The sequence below is a fragment of the Phaenicophaeus curvirostris genome, chromosome 9 (genome assembly GCF_032191515.1).
Source record: "Phaenicophaeus curvirostris isolate KB17595 chromosome 9, BPBGC_Pcur_1.0, whole genome shotgun sequence".
In the NCBI taxonomy this organism is placed as follows: Eukaryota; Metazoa; Chordata; class Aves; order Cuculiformes; family Cuculidae; genus Phaenicophaeus; species Phaenicophaeus curvirostris.
The window spans coordinates 9,451,476-9,473,574 of record NC_091400.1 but is presented as its reverse complement, the minus strand read 5'-3'; the positions used below and the strand labels follow the sequence as shown (position 1 = coordinate 9,473,574).

General features: G+C 41.0%; 1 protein-coding gene across 1 annotated transcript in view; it reads left to right on the top strand.

Annotated features, from left to right (window-relative positions):
- The window catches only part of HSPA12A (heat shock protein family A (Hsp70) member 12A), a 53,260-nt gene that overhangs the window by 5,082 nt on the left and 26,079 nt on the right, over positions 1-22,099 (top strand). The window contains exons 2-5 of the mRNA XM_069863749.1: positions 8,191-8,276; positions 10,823-10,950; positions 18,530-18,716; positions 19,594-19,698. Coding sequence (XP_069719850.1) covers positions 8,191-8,276; positions 10,823-10,950; positions 18,530-18,716; positions 19,594-19,698 — 506 coding nt within the window. The remainder of the gene's footprint in view (positions 1-8,190; positions 8,277-10,822; positions 10,951-18,529; positions 18,717-19,593; positions 19,699-22,099) is intronic.

The window sequence follows — 22,099 nt, the reverse complement described above, 5'->3', positions numbered from 1 at the left end:
CCAGGCACATTTTTGGTCTTAAAATGATCGTTCCATAGCTCTCATTACTCGGATTGTGTCAACTGTGCCTTATGTGCGGTGCTGTTGAGAAACATGATGATAGGCATTTAAGATAAGCAATTTTTTAAATCTTGCAATAGCTACTACTGCTAAAGCAGTGACTTTGCAGTGTTTTAAAATCAGGATGGCTGTGTTGAACTGTGTAAGCAATGCGTGTTAAAACAGGAAATTCCTTCAGAGTCTGTCTTGGAGGGATCTGAGAAGGGTTTTCATGTAAATGCAAAGGAAAATGCAGTCAGTTCTAACAAAGTCAGCAAATAAATAAACTAACATACTCAGAATGTGGAGGCCAGCATTCGGGGAGAAAGCCTTTGTTCTTTGGTAAGGACTTGACTAAATATCCTTGCTGGGGACTGCATCAGGGTGTGTTGAGGACATCAGAGAGTGGTGCTGTGAACAGCATCTGTGTTGTGCTGTCATTGGGTCATGTGTCCCAATCATTTGGTGCTCGCTGGCCCAGAGCAACAGCTCTGTCATGATTGATGTGCAGGGCTCTGGGCACCCCGTTCAGTTCTGAAGGTATCTTAATTGACAAGTAGAGGAGACCTGGAGAGGGCTTTTCCTGCAGCTGTTTCTTTTGTTGGTGGCTCCTCGTTGCCTGAGTCAATGCCCTCAGGCTGGGCTCTGCAGATGTAGTTTCCGAGGAATATTGAGGACATTTTTAGTGACTTTATCAGTTGGAGTCCAGAAAGAGGTGTGTATGTGAATCAGAGGAATTTCACATCATCTGAAGGAATTCATTCACTTACTGTCTCTGAAGAGAAGCTGTTGCTGTTGCAGGAGCCTGGCTGACCTGTACTGGTTTCCTTGGGGAAGGAGGCAGAGGTAAATCATTCTCCTTATGCTACATCCTCCTCTCATAGGGAATAAACTGGGAACACTGCTTCAGTTTGTCTGGCTTTGGATACATCTCATTCTCTTTGAGCTGTTGAGGACCCTAGGGTTTCAGCAGTTTCTCTGAAAGGGTTTTACAGCCCCAAGTGCTCTGTGTCCACCTGTCCTGTACACCCTTTCCTCGTGAAGCTCTGTGCCTTTCTCTTCAAGCTTCCTTTTTTTCTGTTTTCTGTTTCGAAGAGTGAGTATTTGAGTGTCTCTGTCCTCATTACAGTGACTGGGCTGTTTTGCTCTGTTCAGAGATAACAACACTACTAAAATCATGTTTTCGTTACTATGCCCTTGCCACCTCCTAGTCATGGTTTGGGAAATGCATTGCTGTGACAATTTGCTCTGATAAGTTTCATCATCATTTGAGGACTCTTGATGCTTTCTCCACCCTTAAAGATCAAAATACCTGTGGTTGTAGTAGGCTGACTGGAAACTAGCCCTGTTCCCTGGTACCAAACAGATCCAACAAATTTAACATCTCTTTCTCAAGTTTCCATGGATACCTCAGTAGAGCCCAGGCTGCAATCAGAATGGCAGGGCATGCCATTTATAAAGCTTTCAGCATTGTCATTATGGAACTGCTGCATTCAAAAATGAACCTTTTTGTAGCAGCTCTTGTGCTTGCTCAGCAATGCCACTGTTATGGTTTGAACCATAGGAACTCCTTTGCGGGCCACACCATCTGCTTGTCACCGGGACACTGGATCTTTTCAATTGGTTTTCTGGACGGTCTCTGTGTGATAGTTGTAGCATTCTAGTGTAAGCCAGATCAATAGTAGTATAGAAACCTCTGGAAATGGATTTTGGTGGTTGACTGCATAATTTCATGACCCTCTCTTTGAATCCTGAATATCTACTTTCTTATCTCTATAGCTTCTCTCCTCACAAGGTATCTTCCTTTAAGCCTGGTAGCTGATCTGTTTTCTAGATCATAAAACAAAAAGAATAAAGAAACAGCAAGTTATTTTTGATTTAGCTAAGAAGCATCACTCAGAAGCTACATCAATAGCTGTAGACTGTGGATTCACAGGTGGCTTTTTTTATGAGTGTAGTCTTGGGAATTAGAGCTTAATCTTAGTAGTGCCATTCCCGAGAAGCTTGCAGTTAACCAGGTAGATGAGGTAGATGATGACAGATGTGATGGTGGAGGAGAAGTGGCAGGAAACCTTTTCTAGGAAGGTGTCTTTTTACGGAATCTAGGTTCATACATCTGTGTTTACAGGGGACAGGAGACAGGACAAGAGGAAATGGCCTCAAGCTCCGCCAGGGGAGGTTTAGGCTGAACATTTGGAAAAAATTTTTCACAGAAAGGGTCATTGGGCACTGGAACAGGCTACCCAGGGAGGTGGTTGAGTCACCTTCCCTGAAGGTGTTTAAGGCACAGGTGGATGAGGCACTGAGGGACATGGTTTAGTGTTTGATGGGAATGGTTGGACTCGATGATCCGGTGGGTCTCTTCCAACCTGGTTATTCTATGATTCTTTGCTGTTCTTTATGTCTTTCTGTTTGGAAGCAAGGAGGAAGGAGGTGAGAGATGTGCTTGCACAGAGGCAAATAGTGAAGGCAGCCTGAAGGAAGCACGTTCACAGAAGAGCTTGTTGAAGGAGGAAGTTAGCTAAGTGTGTAGTAAAGGTGTTTGTTATAGAACTGTATCTGTGGAATATTTAGAAGACAACTGTCCAGGATCTTTCCACCACTTTGAGCCGCAACATCTGTTATTAAACCACCTTCGTCATAACATGCAGCCTGCCCTCTCTGACATGTAATCCAGGATCAGTTTTGTCTCTCCTGGTAGTAATGCATGTATGTGGAAGGCCTCGAATTTAGGAGGAGAGAGATCACTGCTGGTGAGTTCCCCAGCCCTCACCTTCTGGGGCCTGAGCAGGTTCTGAGCAAGTGGAAACCACATCAGGACTGGGTGAGAAGAGGGAGCTGACTGATTGCAAAAGCTGGAAAGCTCTCAGATCATTCAAGGTGAAAGCAGATTTAAGACCTTCCAGTGTAGGCGGGTGGACGGGTTTGAGTTTAAGGCAACTTTAAGGTCAGGCTCCACTATTGGTGAAGACTTGTCTGAGTCTTTACCAACCCAGTTGTGAAGCACACATGGGAATGTGACTAGGTCTATTTTATTCCAGTTTACCAAGCATTAGTGAGATCAGACCGTCATCCTTTCAAAAAGAGAAGTAGTGATAATTTTCAGTAGATTATTGGAAATTCTTGTCTGTTTCTTTTAAATTAAGTTCATGGAAAACGTGTGGTGTCTTTTGGTTTCCCTTTACTGGTGAGGTGCCAGAAAATGAATATTATCCACAAGTGAGTGATGGGTTGAACCTGGGGTTATTTTTTAATACTTCTAACAATAACATGAAAAACTCACGTTACCTTGGAAAGCTGGATAGCGAAGTGGAATAATAATTCCTCCAGTCAAACTGAGAGGCAATGCGAAAGCATAAATGAAGGAGGTCAAAGTTGTAATGAGGAACATGTCTTATTTTTAGAATTTTATTGGTTGTTTTTTTGGTTTTTTTTACTTAGGAAATCACTGTGCTCTTAATTGGTATCAGTGTTGTGAATACCAGTTCTTTGGGTGACCAATTATTATGAAAGGGTATAAGGAAACTTGGATTCGTATCAGAGATTAGCTATGGCTGTATTCATAGAGGGGAAGTGCATTGTGGTCTCCAACAAACCAGCTGGATGCCTACTGGCATTTGAAAACAAAGGACTCCAATTCCATTGAGGGTAATAGCAGTGGTGCCGTTTGTTTTAGTAGAAACAGAAGGTTCTTCTTATATGAAATATGAGATCTTTTTATTAAGCATAAGAGTATTTAAAGTGGGATTTAAATTTTGCTTCTCTTTATCTCTTTTTTTTTGTTGTTGTTGTTCTGTAGTTATTTTCAAAGGCCATCTTTGTATCTGCTGGAAAATGCTCTAGGTTGTCATATTTCATTTGGAAGCTGTGACATTTTGTTCTTAATGCAAAGCAAAATCTGAGCAACAGGAAAAGCTGAATAAGGCTTTCTTCATCAATGCAGCAGTTGCCAGCTAATAGCAATATGGTAAATCCTCCCTTTCCTGTTATGCAAAAATCGTTAGTGAGCTTTGCTTGCAGCATTATTATCCTCAAAATTATATTTTATTTTTTTAAAATTCAGAGATATTGCCTGAGTAGAAGAAGAAGAATTCGGCCCAGGTTTTGGTCAGAGTAGCAACCTGACTGAGATCATAGCTACATGCAGCAATCACTCTCCCCAGCTGCTGGATGGGTGGAAATTCCAGAATAATAGCAGATATGTGCAAGTGTTTGATCTGTGAAAATGAAAAGTATGTGCACAGTAAATTCAGTTAACTTGGATTTATTGGACCCATAAAGATAAGCTGCAATAGTGGCATTTTTAGTAGGTCTAATGCATCCTGACTTACCCTGTGCATCTGGTTCATCAGCCTGCAAATAATGGAGAGGCCGAACAGATTTGGGTGTGCACTGTACAAATCAAAAAGAGTTATTGCAGCTTTCCTTTTGAGGCAGGGTGTTGTGCTGCAGGCATACTCAGTTGGAAAAGGCTGTAGTTATCCAGTTCTTCCTAGTGGGTGCTCAAGCTTAGCTAGAGGCTGAGATCTGCGTGGTGAATGGAATTCATTGCATCATATATTATGGATTAAAAAAAAAAAAAAGACTTGTTATTGTGAACGCAATTCTTAAAATGCCAGAAGTGTGATCTGAAATAGGGAGTGGTGTTGATCCTATTGTTGATTCAGAAAATCACATTTAATTAGCAAGTGTTGGGTTTGTGGCTGCTCTCGCAGGGTAGAAACAGAAATGAACTTAAGATACATTAACTGGGATGTAACACCCATACTAGTTCAGGCATGTTGTACACACTGATCAGAGAATCATTTAGGTTAGAAAAGACCTTTAAGTTCATTAAGTCCAACTGTAACCTCACACTGTCAAGTCCACCACTGAACCCAGTCCCTTAGCACCATGGTTACATGTTTTTTGAACACCTCCAGGAATGTATCTCTTAAAACTGTTTTGTAAAGCAGACAATAGACAGCATCACTGTGAGATCATTAGTTGGTGGACATTTCAGGGATATTAACTGGGGTGATCCTATAGTCCCCAGTATCTAAGAGGAAATGGCTTCAGGTTTTGCCAGGGGAGGTTTAGGTGAGATATTAGGAAATATTACTTCACCTAAAGTGTTGTCTGGTATTGGAAGAGGCTGCCCAGGGAAGTGGTGGAGTCTCCATCCCTGGAGGTGTTCAGAAAGTGTGTAGATGTGGCACTCTGTGTTGTGGTTTAGTAGGTGCAGTGGTGTTGGGCTGACAGTTGGACCAGATGTCATCTTGGGACCCATTGTAGAACTATTTTGTTTTGCTGGGTATTTGCAGGAGCAGCAGTGAATACAGTGCAGAATGGTCATGGCTTTGGAAGGATTATTTCCTCTGGTCAAAAAATACTGATAACTCACCAACAGCTTAAAAGCTTAACTTTCCAGCAGAGCTGAGCAGTTGGTGAGAATTAGAAGAAGTTAGCCCTTCCACAAATCCAGCCTTTATGCGTGTTTCCAAGAACATTCTGAAACTGAAATTGACAATTAATTTTAAATATCTTTTCATGAAAACATCAAAGTCTGTTTTCTGCATTAAGCAGTATTTTCTATGGGTAGCTAAGACAGATCTCTGATCTCCGCTTCATGTTTTTATTTGTTAGAAAATATTCTTACACCTCGGGATGCACCAAATGTCCATGTACGCATTTTGTACCTCTGGATAATCATAAATTGGGCCAAATAAACTCTTCGTAGAACAGCACCCAATTTAACTCAGTTTCATTGGATGAATATGAGCATTGCAGTGGTATTTAGTCACTGCTTTTTAAGAGACAAAAAATTGTGTACTGTCACACAGGAATTTGAGTTGCATATAGAGCTATAAATAATTTCTCAAGGTGCACTCAGTCTGATGGCTGAAGACAGGATGGAAAACAGATCACTGAAACAGGTGATGAAGAGGACTCATAACAAAGAGAAGCACTGAAAACTTATAGATAGTGATTTGATGTCTACAATTTAGTGCCCCAAAGCCAGCATCCAAAGTGGTGGAAAAGTACCAGTTTCCAAAGACTGCAGGATTGTAGAATGGCTTGGTTGGAAGGGACCTTGATGATCGTCCTGTTCCAACCTCCTGCCATGGGCAGGCACACCTCCCACTGGTTCAGGGGGATGAGAGCCTCATCCAGCCTGGCCTTGAACACCTCCAGGGATGGGGCAGCCACCACTGCTCTGGGCAGCCTGAGCCAGCATCTCGCCACCCTCACAGGAAAACATGTGTTCCTAATGTCTAACCTAGACCTTTCCTCCTCTTTCAGCTTAAAACTACTCCCCTGTGTCCTGTCCCTGCACTCCCTGATCAAGAGCCCCTCCCCAGCTTTCCTGGAGCCCCTTTCAGTACTGGAAGCTGCTCTAAGGTCTCCTCGGAGCCTTCTCTTCTCCAGGCTGAACAACCCAAACTCTGACAGCCTGTCCACATATGGGAGGTGCTTGAGCCCTCAGATCATCTTGTAGAGATGATCAGATGTTGAGTCAGTATTGCAGTGTTCTGGTCTGTTCTGGTCCAGCCAGGAGTGACAGCAGGATGTAAGGAACCTCTTCTGTTACTAAACCCTTTTCCCTCCACTGTGCTGAAATATTGGTCTTCAGTTCTACAAAAAATGCCATGTTGGTGGCACAAAAATGAATCTGTTTGAAAAGGAGGAAGAAATTGCACACAGGAGGCTGATAACAGCATCTGATCCAAATATATCCTAATAAACCCAGCAGATGCTGCACTCATCGCATTTAGCCTGTGGCTTTTTGTACTTTATCCCAGAAGGAGTAACAGAACATATTCTTGAAGTAGTTGTCCAGGAAATGTGAATATTTTGCTTCCGCAGATGTTTCTGAAGATTGGTCTGAACTTATAACTTGAACAGAAATAAATGTTATTACAAGACAAATATTAAGATTAGGAGGGAGACTTTTTCCTGTCATCATATTTTCCCATAGTTTCCTACTGCAGGGTTTTTGCATCTTCACATGTGCTTGATTATCAGGAACAGAGGATTCTTCATTAAGGAGCTCTGAACTGTCTTTTTGGAGAGCAGCTCCTGTGTGACCTTAGAATAATGCTCTGACTTATCAGTCACGTCTAGGAATCACATACTATACATAAATATGCATTTTAGTGTCTGATACATCCAAGTGGATGATAAAAAGATATGTAAATGCATTATCTAATATTTATTGCGGTTATTAATGTTAGAGGCATATTAAATAATTCTGCTTTACCTCTAATTAGCTTGTGTTCTGCAGAATAAAATTCAGTAACAAAGCTTACATTTGAGGACAGAGGGATAAGAGCTAGGACGCAGTGTGTGGCACCTTTGCTACATTCCATTTTGATAAAGTATTCCTAAGAGAATATATTATATATAAATCCATCTAAGTAGTTAGTGTTTAATTATTTTAATAAGCTATTTTCCTTTTCTGTCATCAATAGTAAATATAAGAAGGACAAACACAGTGCATTACAGTATTTGTAACTTGTTTGGTGTGTTCCTTTAAATGGAATTTCAGTATTTTATGCAGGGTAGAAGCATTTCTTTGATGATTTGTTAGTAATACCTTCCTTTTTTCCAGCTGGATTCTGTCCTGCAGTAATATTAACAGCTGCAAGATGTTTCAGTGCAGGGCGTATTGAAGAATAAAAACAGAGACAGTGCTGGGCAAGTTTCAGAACAAACGTTCATGATGGAATAATTGCAACTTATTCTTACTGTGTGGTCAAATTGATATCAGCTCCTCTCTTTCCCTTGAAATGAGTCTGTTTTTTGATCTCACAACTTGTGTTTAGTTTCTGCATTCACACATTGATGTGAGTGTGTAGTGTTCAAGTTGCTTCCATCAACTGAATGTATTCAACTTCTGAATATATTTAGCAAGACTTTTAAAATTACACATGGTGATGTAATTGGCAAAATAGGGGAGGTTGGTCATTAAGGTCAGACAAACATCTTAAAATCAAAGCTGCAGTTGTGTTTTAGCATGTTGCAAGGACAAAATATGTATTTTATGTGGTGGATGTGAGATTTGCTTTCTTCTGTAGCAGATTTGTTACCTTAGGAAAAGAGCATTGCAGTGTGCAAGCTACTGTCCTATCCTACTCATCCTGACGCTGAAGAATTTCTGTTTCCTTTCAGATGCAGTCTCCACATCTACTTACTCATCACCAGCCAAAAGTTTGGGAGACCCTGGAATAACTCCACTATCTCCATCACATATTGCGGTAAGAAATGAACTCTTAACATACTGTATGTTGACATTTTGTTCTACCTGTTCAGTGGTACATAATTTCTTTAGGAAGTTGTCATTCCCTCCCATAGCGACCCCTTTTATGCTGTCTGTCATCTCAAGTGAAGTTTTGGTTGCACTGGAGTTGGTGATGGAGCTCTTACTCATTTCACTGGGGTCACGTTCTTGCTGGTTTTTCTTTGTCTGCTTCCTGAGCTGCTAGATTTGCTCCTTCACATTTTTATATCAAACACAAGAGCTTCTTGATCTTCAGAGTTCCCAAGTTCTGTTCCTGTCTTTATCACTGATTTGTTTAGGCAGCCCCTGGAAGTCTCGTTCTGTTGAGAAAACAAGGATATGTATGACGTTCAGCAGTAAAATCTGAATTCTCAGAGAAAAGAATCTTTCCCAACACAGAGGGAGAAGCTCAAACCAAAACTGTTTTAGTTTCTTAAGGAAAACAGCCACCCCTGTAAGCTTTTAGAAATAAACAAATGTCCCATAAAGGTGATGTGTTTTAATCTCTTACACATCATGTTCATTTTGTTGACTCATTAAAACTAAGTCCCATCTGTTTCTAACATCATTTGCGTCTTCTGTAACACAGTATGTGCATGGTGTATTTCTTGACATTGCAAAGGACAAGTTCAGCACATGTTGCTGCCCTTGTCAGACCTCTTCCTTAGCCTTCAGAGTTGTACAGCGTCCCTCTTCAGGATTTCTAGAGTTCTCTCTCATAAATTTATGCTTTTATTCCCTTTCTACTTATAGTCTAGAACTTCCCCCTTTCGTGTCTGTCATACTGATGAATTTACATCCTCTTTCAGTTAGATTTGCTCCTTAAACTCTTTGAGGAAGACATAAATAATGTATTCTTCTGGTTGAAAAGATTTATTAGGAAAATCCAAAGAAGTCTTTCATAATTTGAGACCAAATGTTATTACTCTTGTTCCTTCATCTTAAGTAGCCGGCCTATAGGGTGATCTTGTAAAATGTAGGGGTACAACAGGAAGGTATTAGAAGCAGCCGGCATGGAGGTCAGAGAATCATAGGATGTCCTGAGTTGGAAGGGACCAATAAGGATCATCGAGTCCAACTGCTTTCCCCGCACAGGAAAACCCCAACATTCACACCATGTGTTTGAGGGCGTTGTCCAAATGTTTCTGGAATATTGTCAGGTTTGGCGCCATAAGTTCTTCCCTAGGGATCTGTTCCAGTGCTCCACCACTCTCTGGGGGAAGACCCTTTTCCTAACATCCAGCTTAGTCCTCCTCTGGCACATCTTCCAGCCACTCCCTTGGGTCAGAGGGCCAAAGGGAAGAGATCAGTGCCTGCTTCTCTTCCGCCCTCTGTGAGGAAGCTGTGGGTCACCCCTCAGTCTTCTTCAGGCTGAACAGACCAAGTGACTTTAGCCGCTCCTCATACGGCTTCCCCTCTAAACCCTTCACCGACTAAGATCATGGAGATATGCGAGGAACATGGTGGAACACTGTTCGTAGAGTTGAGGACATTGGGCAGTTCCTCTGTAATACACAGACAATAGCATTGCTTCAAAATTAAATAGAGGGTACAGGCTGAGTAGCAGGGGTGGAGGATTCAGATCAACAGACCTATTCCATGGGGTGATTTTGCCAAAATGACGTGTGCAGATAGGTTTGTCACTCTCCTCTGCTATCTGCATGCCAGTACCATGTAGTCCTTTCCCCAGTGTTTCCAGCTTGTTCTCTTCCTATTCTGCTGAGCTTTTGGTGCTTTGGCCACCATCAGCGTATCAGCAATAGTTCCTTGCTGTTCATTACTTACTTTTCCTTTATACAGGACTTAGGATAAGCAACAGCATGGTGTGGTATGATTCCTGTTTTATTTGCATCATGCTTTATTTCACATTGTTATGATTTGTGCCGTAACCCATCCATCCCTTTTAGTCAACGTTCCCACATTGCCCTTGGCTGTGCCTTGCAAGGATTGCAAGTAAAAAGCAGGGAGAAGGATACAGATTCATTATAAGCAGCTGAACAGCTTTCCACATTCTAGCACAGGCTAGAGGAAAGAATGAGTGTAGTGCTTCCAAAATAAGTGTTATGTATATTCTTCATAAATAAATAATTATCATGGGATATAAAGCTTATTGCTGTATTTGGAGTTATTCTTTCTCTGTTAGAGTAGTAGATCATGTTCAATATTATAACATATGTAACTCCTAAAACCACCAAATAAGTCCGAAATATACCACACTGATGGATATAAACATATTTTTCCATTGATTGATTAAAGAAAAATACCCAACAAAACAGCCCCGAAAACTAATAACCTGGTGTTGGAAGGAAACTCTTTATTCGTAAGGTTATATATAGAAGGCTCCCACAAATATGTTGAGTTGTATGTTGAATTTCCACTTGCACTGGAATGTGGAGCTTTCTGGTCTTTATTTCCACTGAAGAGATGTGCCTGTCTTAGAGAGCAGAAATACTGAGGGGCAAGACAGGTTACAGTCATTCTAGTTGTTGACTTGGTGTCTGTTTTGCTTCTGCTATTTAACAGAAGGACTCTGATGCAGATGATGCCGTAGAACAGTTATTTCTAGTTGTTGTGGCTATTGATTTTGGCACAACATCCAGTGGCTACGCCTACAGCTTCACCAAGGAACCAGAATGTATTCATGTAATGAGGTAAGGGCTGCAATGCAGCATTTGGTTTTGGATCGTGATAATGTGGATTGTCTGCAGTAGCTGTAGAGTTTTTCTACAGGAGCCTGAAGTGTCTGCATTTGTCTAGTGTTGCCACAGCATACACTTTTCTCATGGTTATAGTTTTTCTTGCATCACATTTTATTTTCATTTGCTTTACTATTAAATGTGAATGTGTCCTCTCTTATTTTGCTGAGTGTACAAGATGACATGAGTAAAAGGAGGGATCAGTGAGTATTTAGAATTGTTCAAGGAGCAGTGGTAATTTTTAAGTCTGGATGCCCTTATCTCGGAGATTGAGATAAACTAGATGTTTATTAAAGGTTATGGCATTTCCCAGGAGCTGCCTGTCCGCTGGTTTGTGCTTGTATACGGTTGTGTATACAATGCTTAGCTACGTGCACCCACAAACTGGCAGCTCATTCGGCTGATTTAAGCTTTTCTGCATTAAATTTGAATGAAATCTCTGGTAATGAGCCAGTGATGCTGGGAAATAAGCAGTTAATTAAAGTTTGATATGAATTCTATTCTGTATTTTGTGTGTCTAAGGGACAGATTTTAAGTGCTGTTATGTGGGGGGATTATTTTTTATTCCATTGTTAAATCAGCACAATATAAATCTATGCATATAAATCACAAATACAAGAACTATTATGGCAAGTAAGTGAAAGGTTTACCCTACAAACTGTTTTTATAGTGTTTTTTATTTTTTTAAGATTTTCTTTAACATAGTGTATATGAAAAGCTTAGTCATAGAAGTTGTTCTGAACAAAGCTGCTGTTAGAGCAGGAGGTAACGCATTGTTTGGAGCACTGTAATAATGAGAACAAAAGGACGAAAAGGCTAATTTGCTATAGTGCAGTGGAATGCGCTGTAGTTTTTCTAATCAGAGGTGCCTGCTGAATGCAGCTCTCTCAATCCCAGCAGACAGCATCGATTGTGCAGTCAGCCCGCACGGCTGGTTTTTATGCGGCTGCAAAGTATTTCAGAGGTCTGATGCAACTGGGTGGTGTGAAATACTGCAGAAAGGGATGCAAGTGTTGGAATGGTGTTAGGCCATCCAGTTACAAAGACACCTACAGTTTTCAGTACAGACAACTAATGCTTCAAAGCTTTTTCTGCATCCCGTCCACCTATTGTTCAGTGAATGGCACGGGAAGCTGCATGACACTGGAAGTCGAAGGACAGGCCACGTGTTGCTGTCTCGCAGGTTACAGGGCTGTGGAGTTGAACCCATACTTATCAATTCCTGTTCTCTTTTGAGGGCAAATAATTAATCAGTTCTCTTGAAGAAATTGGAGGAAATGAGGGAAGACGTTTATGAAGGTGTCTTTGAGCAAACCTAAATCCTATATATTGTGTTGTTGCTATAATCTCTTCAAGATGTGAAATCACTCCTGGCTTTAGGGTTTTAAGTCCTTTGGACTCAGACTTTTACCTTAGACTTGCTTTTGCCATTTGGTTCACACTACAGTCCCATAAATTACAGACTAGGTTCACCTTCCAGGGTACTAGACTTGCTCCTGGATATCCCTAAGACACTGAATTCTACATGCTGTGTGACCAGAGGAGAGTATCTTCCAACTCTTAAATGACATGTTACTTCTTATGGTTCAGAACACCGTATTTTGTTTCTTATGCAATAACGGTAACGTGATTCTGCTTTCAGACCTCTGTAGATATAATATGAGATCCTGAAGTAAAAAGAAATGAATCCGCAAAGGTAATCCAAGAGCTGGAGCACTTACCATATGAGGACAGGCTGAGAGAGTTGGGGTTGTTCAGCTTGGAGAAGGCTGTGGGGAGACCTCGTAGCAGCCTTCCGGTACAGAAAGAGGCTACAGGGAAGCTGTGGAGGGACTTTTTACAAGGGCATGGAGTGATAGGACAAGGGGGAATGGCTTTAAATTGAAAGAACGGAGACTTAGATTAGATACAAGGAAGAAATTCTTCATGATGAGAGTGGGGAGGCCCTGGCCCAGGTTACTCAGAGAGTTTGTGGCTGTTTCATCCCTGGAGGTGTTCAAGACTAGGCTGGGCGGGGCTTGGTGCAACCAGATCCAGTGGAGGTGTCCCTGCCCATGGCAGGGGGTTGAAACTGGATGGGCTTTAAGGCCCTTTCCAATGCAGACCATTGTATGATTCTATGATTTATTTCCAGCGAGAAGGGAGGAGCATATTTTTGGGGGGGAAATGTGTTCAGGTTTCCCACAAGTATTTAAAACAATGGAAAATATTTTAATACTGAGAATAATATTTTTTTATTCCTACTTTAGTAAGTATTGCTGTCAGGGAAGGATTTGGGGGAAGATAGGTCTGAAACTGAATTATGAAATAATATATATGCTATTTATATATAGATTTATATATAAATGCACATGAAATGTACAGTGAAGTGAATGGTATATGTATTAAAATAAGGTTTAGGTCATTCAGAAGGTATAACGAAGCCTTACATGTAGGATAATTTACTAATATTTCAGCAAAGTAAATGTAACTTCCCGCCTACACTCGAGGATGTTTACTTTAAAACAAAACATATCTGTGATGCATGGTTCTCTTTGCTTCTTAACATTTTTTCCACCTTCCCTCCATAGTGTTGATCCTTTCCAGACATTTAAGTTTCTGACTGCCTTCTAACAAAGCTGCCTTTCTGCAAATGTCTCAATGGAGGCTAAGATGAATTTATTTAGAAGGTCCTCCTTCAGTAAATAGTGAATACACAGGGCTTTAGTACCTAGGCTGAGTATAGCATCAGCAAAGTGGTGATTCTAGTGTAGTTAGTAGACAAAGTCATGTTTTTGACTGTGTGTTTATTTGCTGTGATGCCCAATGCTTAAAATGAGTTAATAGGTATTGACCTAACAAAGTCCTTTAACTGTATACCTAACTTTAAATGTATGAGTAGCCTCGCTCCCTTGAGGAGGCTGAAGCATGTTTTTGGAGTTGGGCATGTGTTTCTAGATGATGAACGAATGACTTTGCCTTGATTGCATGACATGAGTTACTGTTTTATCATTTTTTGGTAATACTTCACACTCTTACTAGTTCCCCATGGCTTCTTCCCCATAACCACAGCAAGGACGGTTGTGGTTACCTTCAGACCCTTGTTGCAGAGTAGAAGTACACACTATGATGAGTGCTCTTCTCTACATACCTTGAGACTGTGAGTAAATGCATAGAATAGCCTTACTGTGGGTTCAGTGAGCGCTGCAATGGGCAGTGCAGTGCCAGAGCCGTAAAAAACAGAGTCTGGTGCTGTAGGATGAGTTTGGAATGTCCCCTTTGAAGGGAATTCATGAGGTCTTGCACAGGTTTGAAAAACTATTGATTGATGTGCACTTACTGAATGTAAGCATTTCACAAATGGAGAAAGAATAAATGGAAAAACGCATGTGATTATGGAACAAATAGCAGCTCATCTTCAGAGAGAGCGAGAATGTGGTCTTCTTTCAGTGTAACTACTTCAACCTTCAGATTTCTCCTTTTCCTTCTCTTCCCTGTGTGACTGTAATTCTTGGCAGACGCATGCTTGCCTTTCTTCTGCATACACACTCCAGCAGCGTTCGACTACGTTTTGATGACCCCACTGCTTTGTTTCCTTGACTGTTACACTGCAGCTCTGGATCAAATTCTCATCACTCTGCACGAATCACTCTTTGCTCCATTTGCCAGATTCCTGTGTAAGGAAGGGCATTTCTCTAACCTTAGTATAACCTTGTGATCCTTTCTATGCTAACTTTCCTCTTGTCTCTATTTTCACTTTTAATGTACAGTCAGATCCTCTGTGGCTATAAATGGGTCTATGCTGCTCTGTTGAGCTACTCCACTTTCTGCCAGCCTAGGGACTGGTCTCATATGTCTGAATTTAGGCAGAAATCTACCTTGGATCCTGCTTGAGTAGATTTTTTGGCTCTGACCCTGTATTGAGAAAATAGCCCCCCAATGCTTTTGGAGTACTGCTGGTTTTATTAGACTATGCTCTCAATAAGCATTTCTTTTTTTCTTTTTCTCCTAAGAGCATTATTACCAGTATTTATAACATTGAGACCATGAAAGAAAACTGTAAAAAGCAGCGTTGATTTCCTAGTCCTGCTGACTACAAGCCTCCGCTAACTGGGGTGAGTCTAAGGCTCCACCTGACGAGACAATTGTAGTCAGGAGTTACCGTGGACATGGCTTTCAGTGTCTTCTCTCTAGAAAAGTTCATAGAATGGTTTGGGTTGTAAGGGACCTTAAAACCCATCCAGTTCCAACTCCCCTGCCATGGGCAGGGACACCTCCCACTGGATCAGGTTGCTCCAAGCCCCATCCAACTTGGCCTTGAACACCTCCAGGGATGGGGCAGCCACCACTGCTCTGGGCAACCTGGACTTGGGCCTCATCATTCTCACAGGAAAAAAATTCTTCCTAATATGTAATCTAAATCTCTCCTCTTTCAGCTTAAACCCATTCCCTCTCGCATTATCCCTGCACTACCTGATCAAGAGCCCCTGTCCAGCTTTCTTGGAGCCCCTTTAAGTACTACAAGCTGCTCTAAGGTCTCCCTGGAGTCTTCTCCTCTCCAGGCTGAACAACCCTCACTTTCTCAGCCTGTCCTCATATGGGACGTGCTCCAGCACCCATATTTGTGGTCTCTTCTGGACTTGCTCTAACAGATCCGTGTCCTTTCTGTGCTGAGGACTCCAGAACTGAATGCAGGACTCCAGGTGAGGTCTCACGAGCATGGAGTAAGTGGATACGGTTGGCTACAAGAACACATCGCTGGCTCATGTTGAGCTTGTCATCCCCTAGCACCCCCAAGTTCTTGTCTTCATGGTTGCTCTCAATCCATTCTCCGCCTAGCCTGTAATTGTGCTTGGGATTGACCTAACCCAGATGCACGGCCTTGCACTTTGCCTTGTTGAACTTCATGAGGTTCGCAAGACCCACCTCTCAAGCCTGGCTAGGGCCCTCTGAACATAACACAGGAATATGTTTGAAGCTCTTATTGCAAATGGTAAAGTTGGACTTGCCCATCTGTTTCCTTATAGCTCTTTCTGTGGCTGAACTGTAATACAGGCTGAGAACTTTAGAACTTGCTGAGCAATTTCTGCATCTCCTTTCCATCAAAAACCCATCAGGAAGTGAATACCCAATTCTCTAGATGGCTTTGAAAATTCCAGCCCATACCACTGAGCATCAATTTGTCTTCATTTAAGCTGCACCTTAAGTGCATTTGTTCCGGAAAGAGAAAATGTGCCTAAGCCGTAAAGAAAAATAAAGCAGCATTGTTATTAGCCACATCCTATTTATGGAGTTTCCCACTGGTGACTCAGAATGAATCATCAATGATTCCAAGTGAAAATGATACCAGTCTGTCTCCTCTCTGCTTTCAGCGGGTGTGTGGGATTTAACATTTCAGGGGAAGCAGGCAGTGCTTTCTGTTCGTAGGCTGTGGATCCCAGCTTCTCCACATTGGAACCATATGTTTGCTGTAACGCCTACTCCAAGATTTTGGAGTTGACCAATTACATGCCTAGCAGCAGGTTGGAAGAAATGACCTGGAGCAGAGCCCTTGCCAGCTGATCATAGCTTAGGGGCTGAGCAGCCGGACTAGAGAGATTTAGGCAAGTTTTTTTTTCCTAGTGAATGAAGGTGGAAATCATTCCACTTCTCATCATGCTGTTTCTGCTGAAGTAGAATCATAGAATGGTTTGGGTTGGAAGGGACCTTAAAGCCCATCCAGTTCCAACTCCTCTGCCATGGGCAGGGACACCTCCCACTGGATCAGGTTGCTCCAAGCCCCATCCGACCTGGTCTTGAACACCTCCAGGGATGGGGCAGCCACCACTGCTCTGGGCAATCTCGGCCGGGGCCTCACCGTGCTCACTGCAAAACATTTCTTTCTAATGTCTCATCTAAATCTCCCCTCTTTCAGCTTAAAAAAGTGAATTCATAGTCAGGGGCTGATTCCCTGCATTGCTGATGATGATGCAAAAAGGTGCTTTGCTCTGATTTAGTTGAATGGTCTAAATGGGTTCCCAGCCCTTTAGAAGATCCTGTTCCTTGTTACTTTTCCCATTGTTTAACCCTTTAAATTGAAATTCTCTGTGTGAGTTGTCTGCCTTGGTCTGGAGGTCAATTAATCTTCAATTGGTTCAGTTGTTTCAAAGGGAGAAAAGGAAAAGAAGATATTTTTTTTTTCCTATATAGTCTTCCTGCCTCCCATGACAAGGCAATCTTTTTGTGCTTCAGAACAAGGAATTTGGCAGTAGTATATTGTGGAAGTGTGTTTTGCTATCTTTAGAAAAAAACAATCAACATGTGGTTTAATAATGAATGCGGTTGCCAGTGTGATCTTAACTTGGCTCCTGTTTGAGCTGCATTATGATTATGTCTGGAAGCACAAAGCAGATTTTCCACTGATGCTTTTTTAAGAAGATGCTGTCTGGTAAGTGTTTGTTTCCCATGCTGGAAGTACTTCTCTGTGCAGTGAGTGGGAACAGTAATGCGAGTTTCTTGTTCTTCCCTTCTGTTTGTTTTTTGTGGTGAAGTGAGGAGAAGACAAGAATCCTCACAGTTATCCACGTGGTACAACTTTCTACTGTTGGACCTTGTTGGCCCCTGGTGTTCCACCAGTTCCTGCTGTATTTAATGGTTGTTCCCATATTCAATATTCTTAGTTCCTTATCTATTCTGTGGAAGAGGCCTGTTTTGTTGCTTTTACCTTAATACCTTTTTTGCTTCTTGGGTCTCCATGAAGATACCTTCACAGTCTTGATAATATAGGATAGTTTTACTCTTTTAATGGATGGCGGTGAGGGAAATGTTTTGCTGCCTATAAAATACTTGGAGGAATCTGCTTTATTTTTGACAGACTAAAATTTATACACATTTTTAGCATTTAAAAGACAAAACTGGAGGTGAGGAGAGTGCAACACAAAGAGCTCAATATCTGCAGGCATATCTTCAGCGTTTCAGGTGTTCAGGAAATCAGGGAGTTGAAGAAATGCTGGTTGAATTGGCTCGTCTTGCTTCAGAGAGCTTTTTGTGACAGAAACAGGGATGTAATTGATTTCAGCACCGTGGTGTTCAGCTGGCTTAAACAGGTCTTTAATTCAAAATAGGGAAAAATATCCTGTACAAGTAAGCATGTGAAGTCTGATTAACAGTTGGGTAGAGCATTTTGAGGATTTGGGGTTTTATTTATAGTGTTCTTGGATCATCTTTTTTCCCTTGTGGTATTTATTACATGTGTGTATTTAGTTTGAAAATGTCAGTATATTACTGTGTCCATGTTAATTTTGTGTGGCTTACTTTAAAGAGCCAAAGACAGAGCATGATTGTATCCTTAAAAATTATATGGCTACCTGTAAAATCTATTGAATTATCTGAAATTGTTTCTGGGATGTTAATGGAAACACTTGGGTTTGGTATCGTAAGGATTGTGGTTAGTATCTTTGGAGGGGAAAGCAGTGTGTGCAATTTGCTACCAGATTGTTTTCCTCATGCTATACTATTTTTTCTGCTGCTCTAAATGTTTGTATCACTTACTGAAGCCTTTTCACTTGTTGTGTAGACGATGGGAAGGTGGAGATCCCGGTGTATCCAATCAGAAGACACCGACCACCATCCTCCTAACGCCAGAGAGGAAGTTTCATAGCTTTGGATATGCAGCAAGAGATTTCTACCATGACCTGGATCCCACTGAATCGAAGCATTGGTTGTATTTTGAAAAGTTTAAGATGAAGCTACACACCACTGGTGTAAGTAATAACCAGTTCTCTTGGATAATCGTGCACTTGCTGCTCAAATCATCTTCTGTGACAGTGCTAGATTTTGCCTGAAGATTGTGAACTAGATATGAAACTACTCTCTTTCTGAGAGTAAATAAACTAAATAGAACTTTTCAGCTGACGTTATGATTCATTTTACCTCTGACTGCTTTCACCAAGTGTATTTTGCCAGCCTTCTTTTTGGATCTTAGAAGTTCAATATCTGCTTTGCTTAGATCAACATGTCCACATTTTCCTGGGTGAAATTCATAGCTGTCTTGGTCAATTTGTTCTGTAAATTCATTCGGAAAGGAGTAGTAGAATATAAGAGCTGTACTAAGCTCTAGCGCAGAGGAGCGTATCTCCCCAGATTTCGTATTCAAAATGCAAATCATGCTGTTGACATTAGTCCCACTGATTATATTTTGTCTTTAAAGTAAGCCATTCTACAGTTTTGGGACTTGGCCCATACTTTCTGTACTGAGGTGTTTTCTGGTTTCATGTGTTGGTGGGAAGGCAAAAATCTGTGCTTTTAAGTCTTAACTTGAAATTTCTTGCATACGCAGCTTTGTTGCAATTAATTACATGTAAATACCTTGATGGTAGTTATTTAATATTTAGTCCATATTTCTCTCTCAGCCTGCAGTGTTTTGTAGACGTGATAGGTGTTTAAAAACAAAGGCTAAAATAAGCAGCAAATGTCATGCTCCAGGAAATTCAAGGGATGAGTTAGATCCTCTTCAGAACAATTCCGTCACTTGTTTCTAGCCAGGTGGATAAAGAAGATTTCCCTTTCCTCAAGCAGTGGGAATTAATTTCATGTTTACCTTTTCCTTTCAATAACTTCCCTGTATTCTCTTACATGTAGAACCTCACCATGGAGACAGACCTGACAGCTGCAAATGGCAAAAAAGTCAAAGCACTTGAGATATTTGCTTACGCTCTGCAGTTCTTTAAGGAGCAGGCGTTAAAGGTAGGATAATGCTTCCTTACCTAGGTTTGCTGTATTTATAACTGGCGTAAATGCGAGCTTAACACTTCTAACCTTGCCAAGCTTTGCTTTGACCTCAGTAGCATTTGATGTAAACAAAGCAAGGCAGTCGTGGAATCTGTTGATTTGAAAAGAAAATTTAGAAGTGCAGAAGCTGAAGGTCAGAAACTAAATTTGAGACTGGATCCTGTCCTCATCTCCTGTACTTAAGCTGTGGGGATGATGGGTTGTTCTGTGTTCATGCAAGGTTCCCTCTCAGGTTAAAGAGTTGGCACTGTGGAACACAGTAGGATGGGCCCCTATTGATGTCTCCTGCCCCAGCCTGGCTCTTTGTCTTCACTGATTAAGCAAAGGGAAGTTGAATAAGCTGGATTTATTTTGTAATAGAAGGATTATTAAAAGCTCATTTATAATTGGTGACTCGAATCTCACTGTAAAGCCTGTACAAGGATGTCCTGCTGAGGTGTACAAGCTGGCTCACCTGGTGGAAGAACTGTAATTACACCAGAGCAATGATCTATGCAGGCCACTGGATTGCACTGAGACATTCAATATAATACCCTGTGTAGAGTTCTGTAACAGCCCAGATATCTAGCTCGTCTTACTCAAACCCACTCTACACAGCACAGCTTTATTCTCTTCTACAAAGTTAAACTGTAGTCTGTGTGCCAAATTGCTGCAATTAGGCTATGGTATCGTGCCTCTGTGCTAACCGTTTGCAGGGGTGAATTTCATGTTGTGCTGTGAGATGATATGTGTTTACCCTCATCCTGAATGCGTGTTTATATAGAAAATCCAGGGAGAACCAAAAATACAGATGTCTGTTAGGGAGTTAATTTGTAAATTCATAGTGTGTTCTGATGGATTGGCTCTATTTATGTTGCCTTTTTGTCCTCCTACTGTGTCAGGTGTTGGTTGGGAAAATGCATTTTCTTTTCTATTTCCCATTTGAAATATGCAATACTCTTTTTTTTTTTTTGTAATATTCTTGCATCACAAGATTATTTTTCATATTCCTCTGTGAAATTGATACCCTCAGCAAACTGGCTTTGAGATCTTAAAACTGATGCATAGAGTCAGCTGTGAGTTGAGTACACGTTGGTTTCAAATGCGCCACTATAATGTCAACATAAGCATACTGGTTGCTGGGTGGAATTGGAATATTTATCTGAGCAAGCATTGTTTAAAATAGCCTTGCTGTTAAAAACTAACCTACTTTTTGGAAAGGGTTTGATGTATTCTCTGTAAGATCTCAGTCTGTTCTTTATGGCTACAGAGAAGCAATCCTACCATTACTACTCAAATTCCTTATCTTGTCCAAGACATTTAACTAGATTTTGGGGTTGATTGTGGAGTCACACGCTTGAACCTGTGCATAGGCTGGGGAAATTCTTAGTGAATATGAATGCTGTTGGGTATAACTCCATATATTTGCTGTGCTGCCTGTTCAGCACTACATCGTTTCTCGACATTAATAAATAAATCCCTGTGATTTGTGAGTGCATGCTGAAACTAATTAGACAAGCGATGTAAATGAGCTGTTACTTTGGACTCTAATCTGTCCGTTCCTAGTGCCTTGTGCAGTATAAAGGTGCTACTTCTCTAGCATGGAGTTTTGAGCTGCAGCGGAGCTAAACAAACACAACACCTTGGCATAGCCGTGCAGAAACATTTTTTTTTACGTTCTAAAGGCCCCGTTGTTCACCTTTCTGAACCCTTCCCTGTTTGGATGCAAGTTTCAGTAGGACATATGGTAATGACATTTTACTTGGAACCTTTCCCAAAACATATCAGTATGCCACCTAATTTGTGAATGCAATACAGACTTTCCTCTTTTTAAGGGAAAAAAAAGTACAGTAAAAGAACTAAACTAGTCTTGAATGTTTGCACCAAGGAAAATTTTCAAGCAGCAGTCAGTAATTTTTTTTAAGGGTTTAACTGTAACTTCCCCGTGTTGAGTTGTAAAATTTTGATTTAAAGGTAAGTGATGTAAAAAGAAGCTATTGAAAAATCCAGACTGTAAAACATAATGTTCATCAGTGATAACCTCAAATATTTTTCTGTATATTAACTCAAGTGTGAATTCTTCTGACTAACCATAAATCACATGCTGTGACTGATAACGTACATGAATGTTCTGTAATATTCAGCAGCGCATAAGCTGCTTTCGATAAAGCTAACTTTTCTACTTCAAGGTAAGCAGTAAACTATCTGTAGGCCTCCTTGAGAAGGCATCAAGCCTAATCCCAGCTTTTGGCACAATAAAACGTCCTTGACAGGTTGGCAATAATTCTGATTTGTGGCATAGATATAACAGGAAAAAAAATTCAAAATAGAAAGTTACTGTTACTGGAGCCAGCAGTAAATAATGTTTTCTTATAAA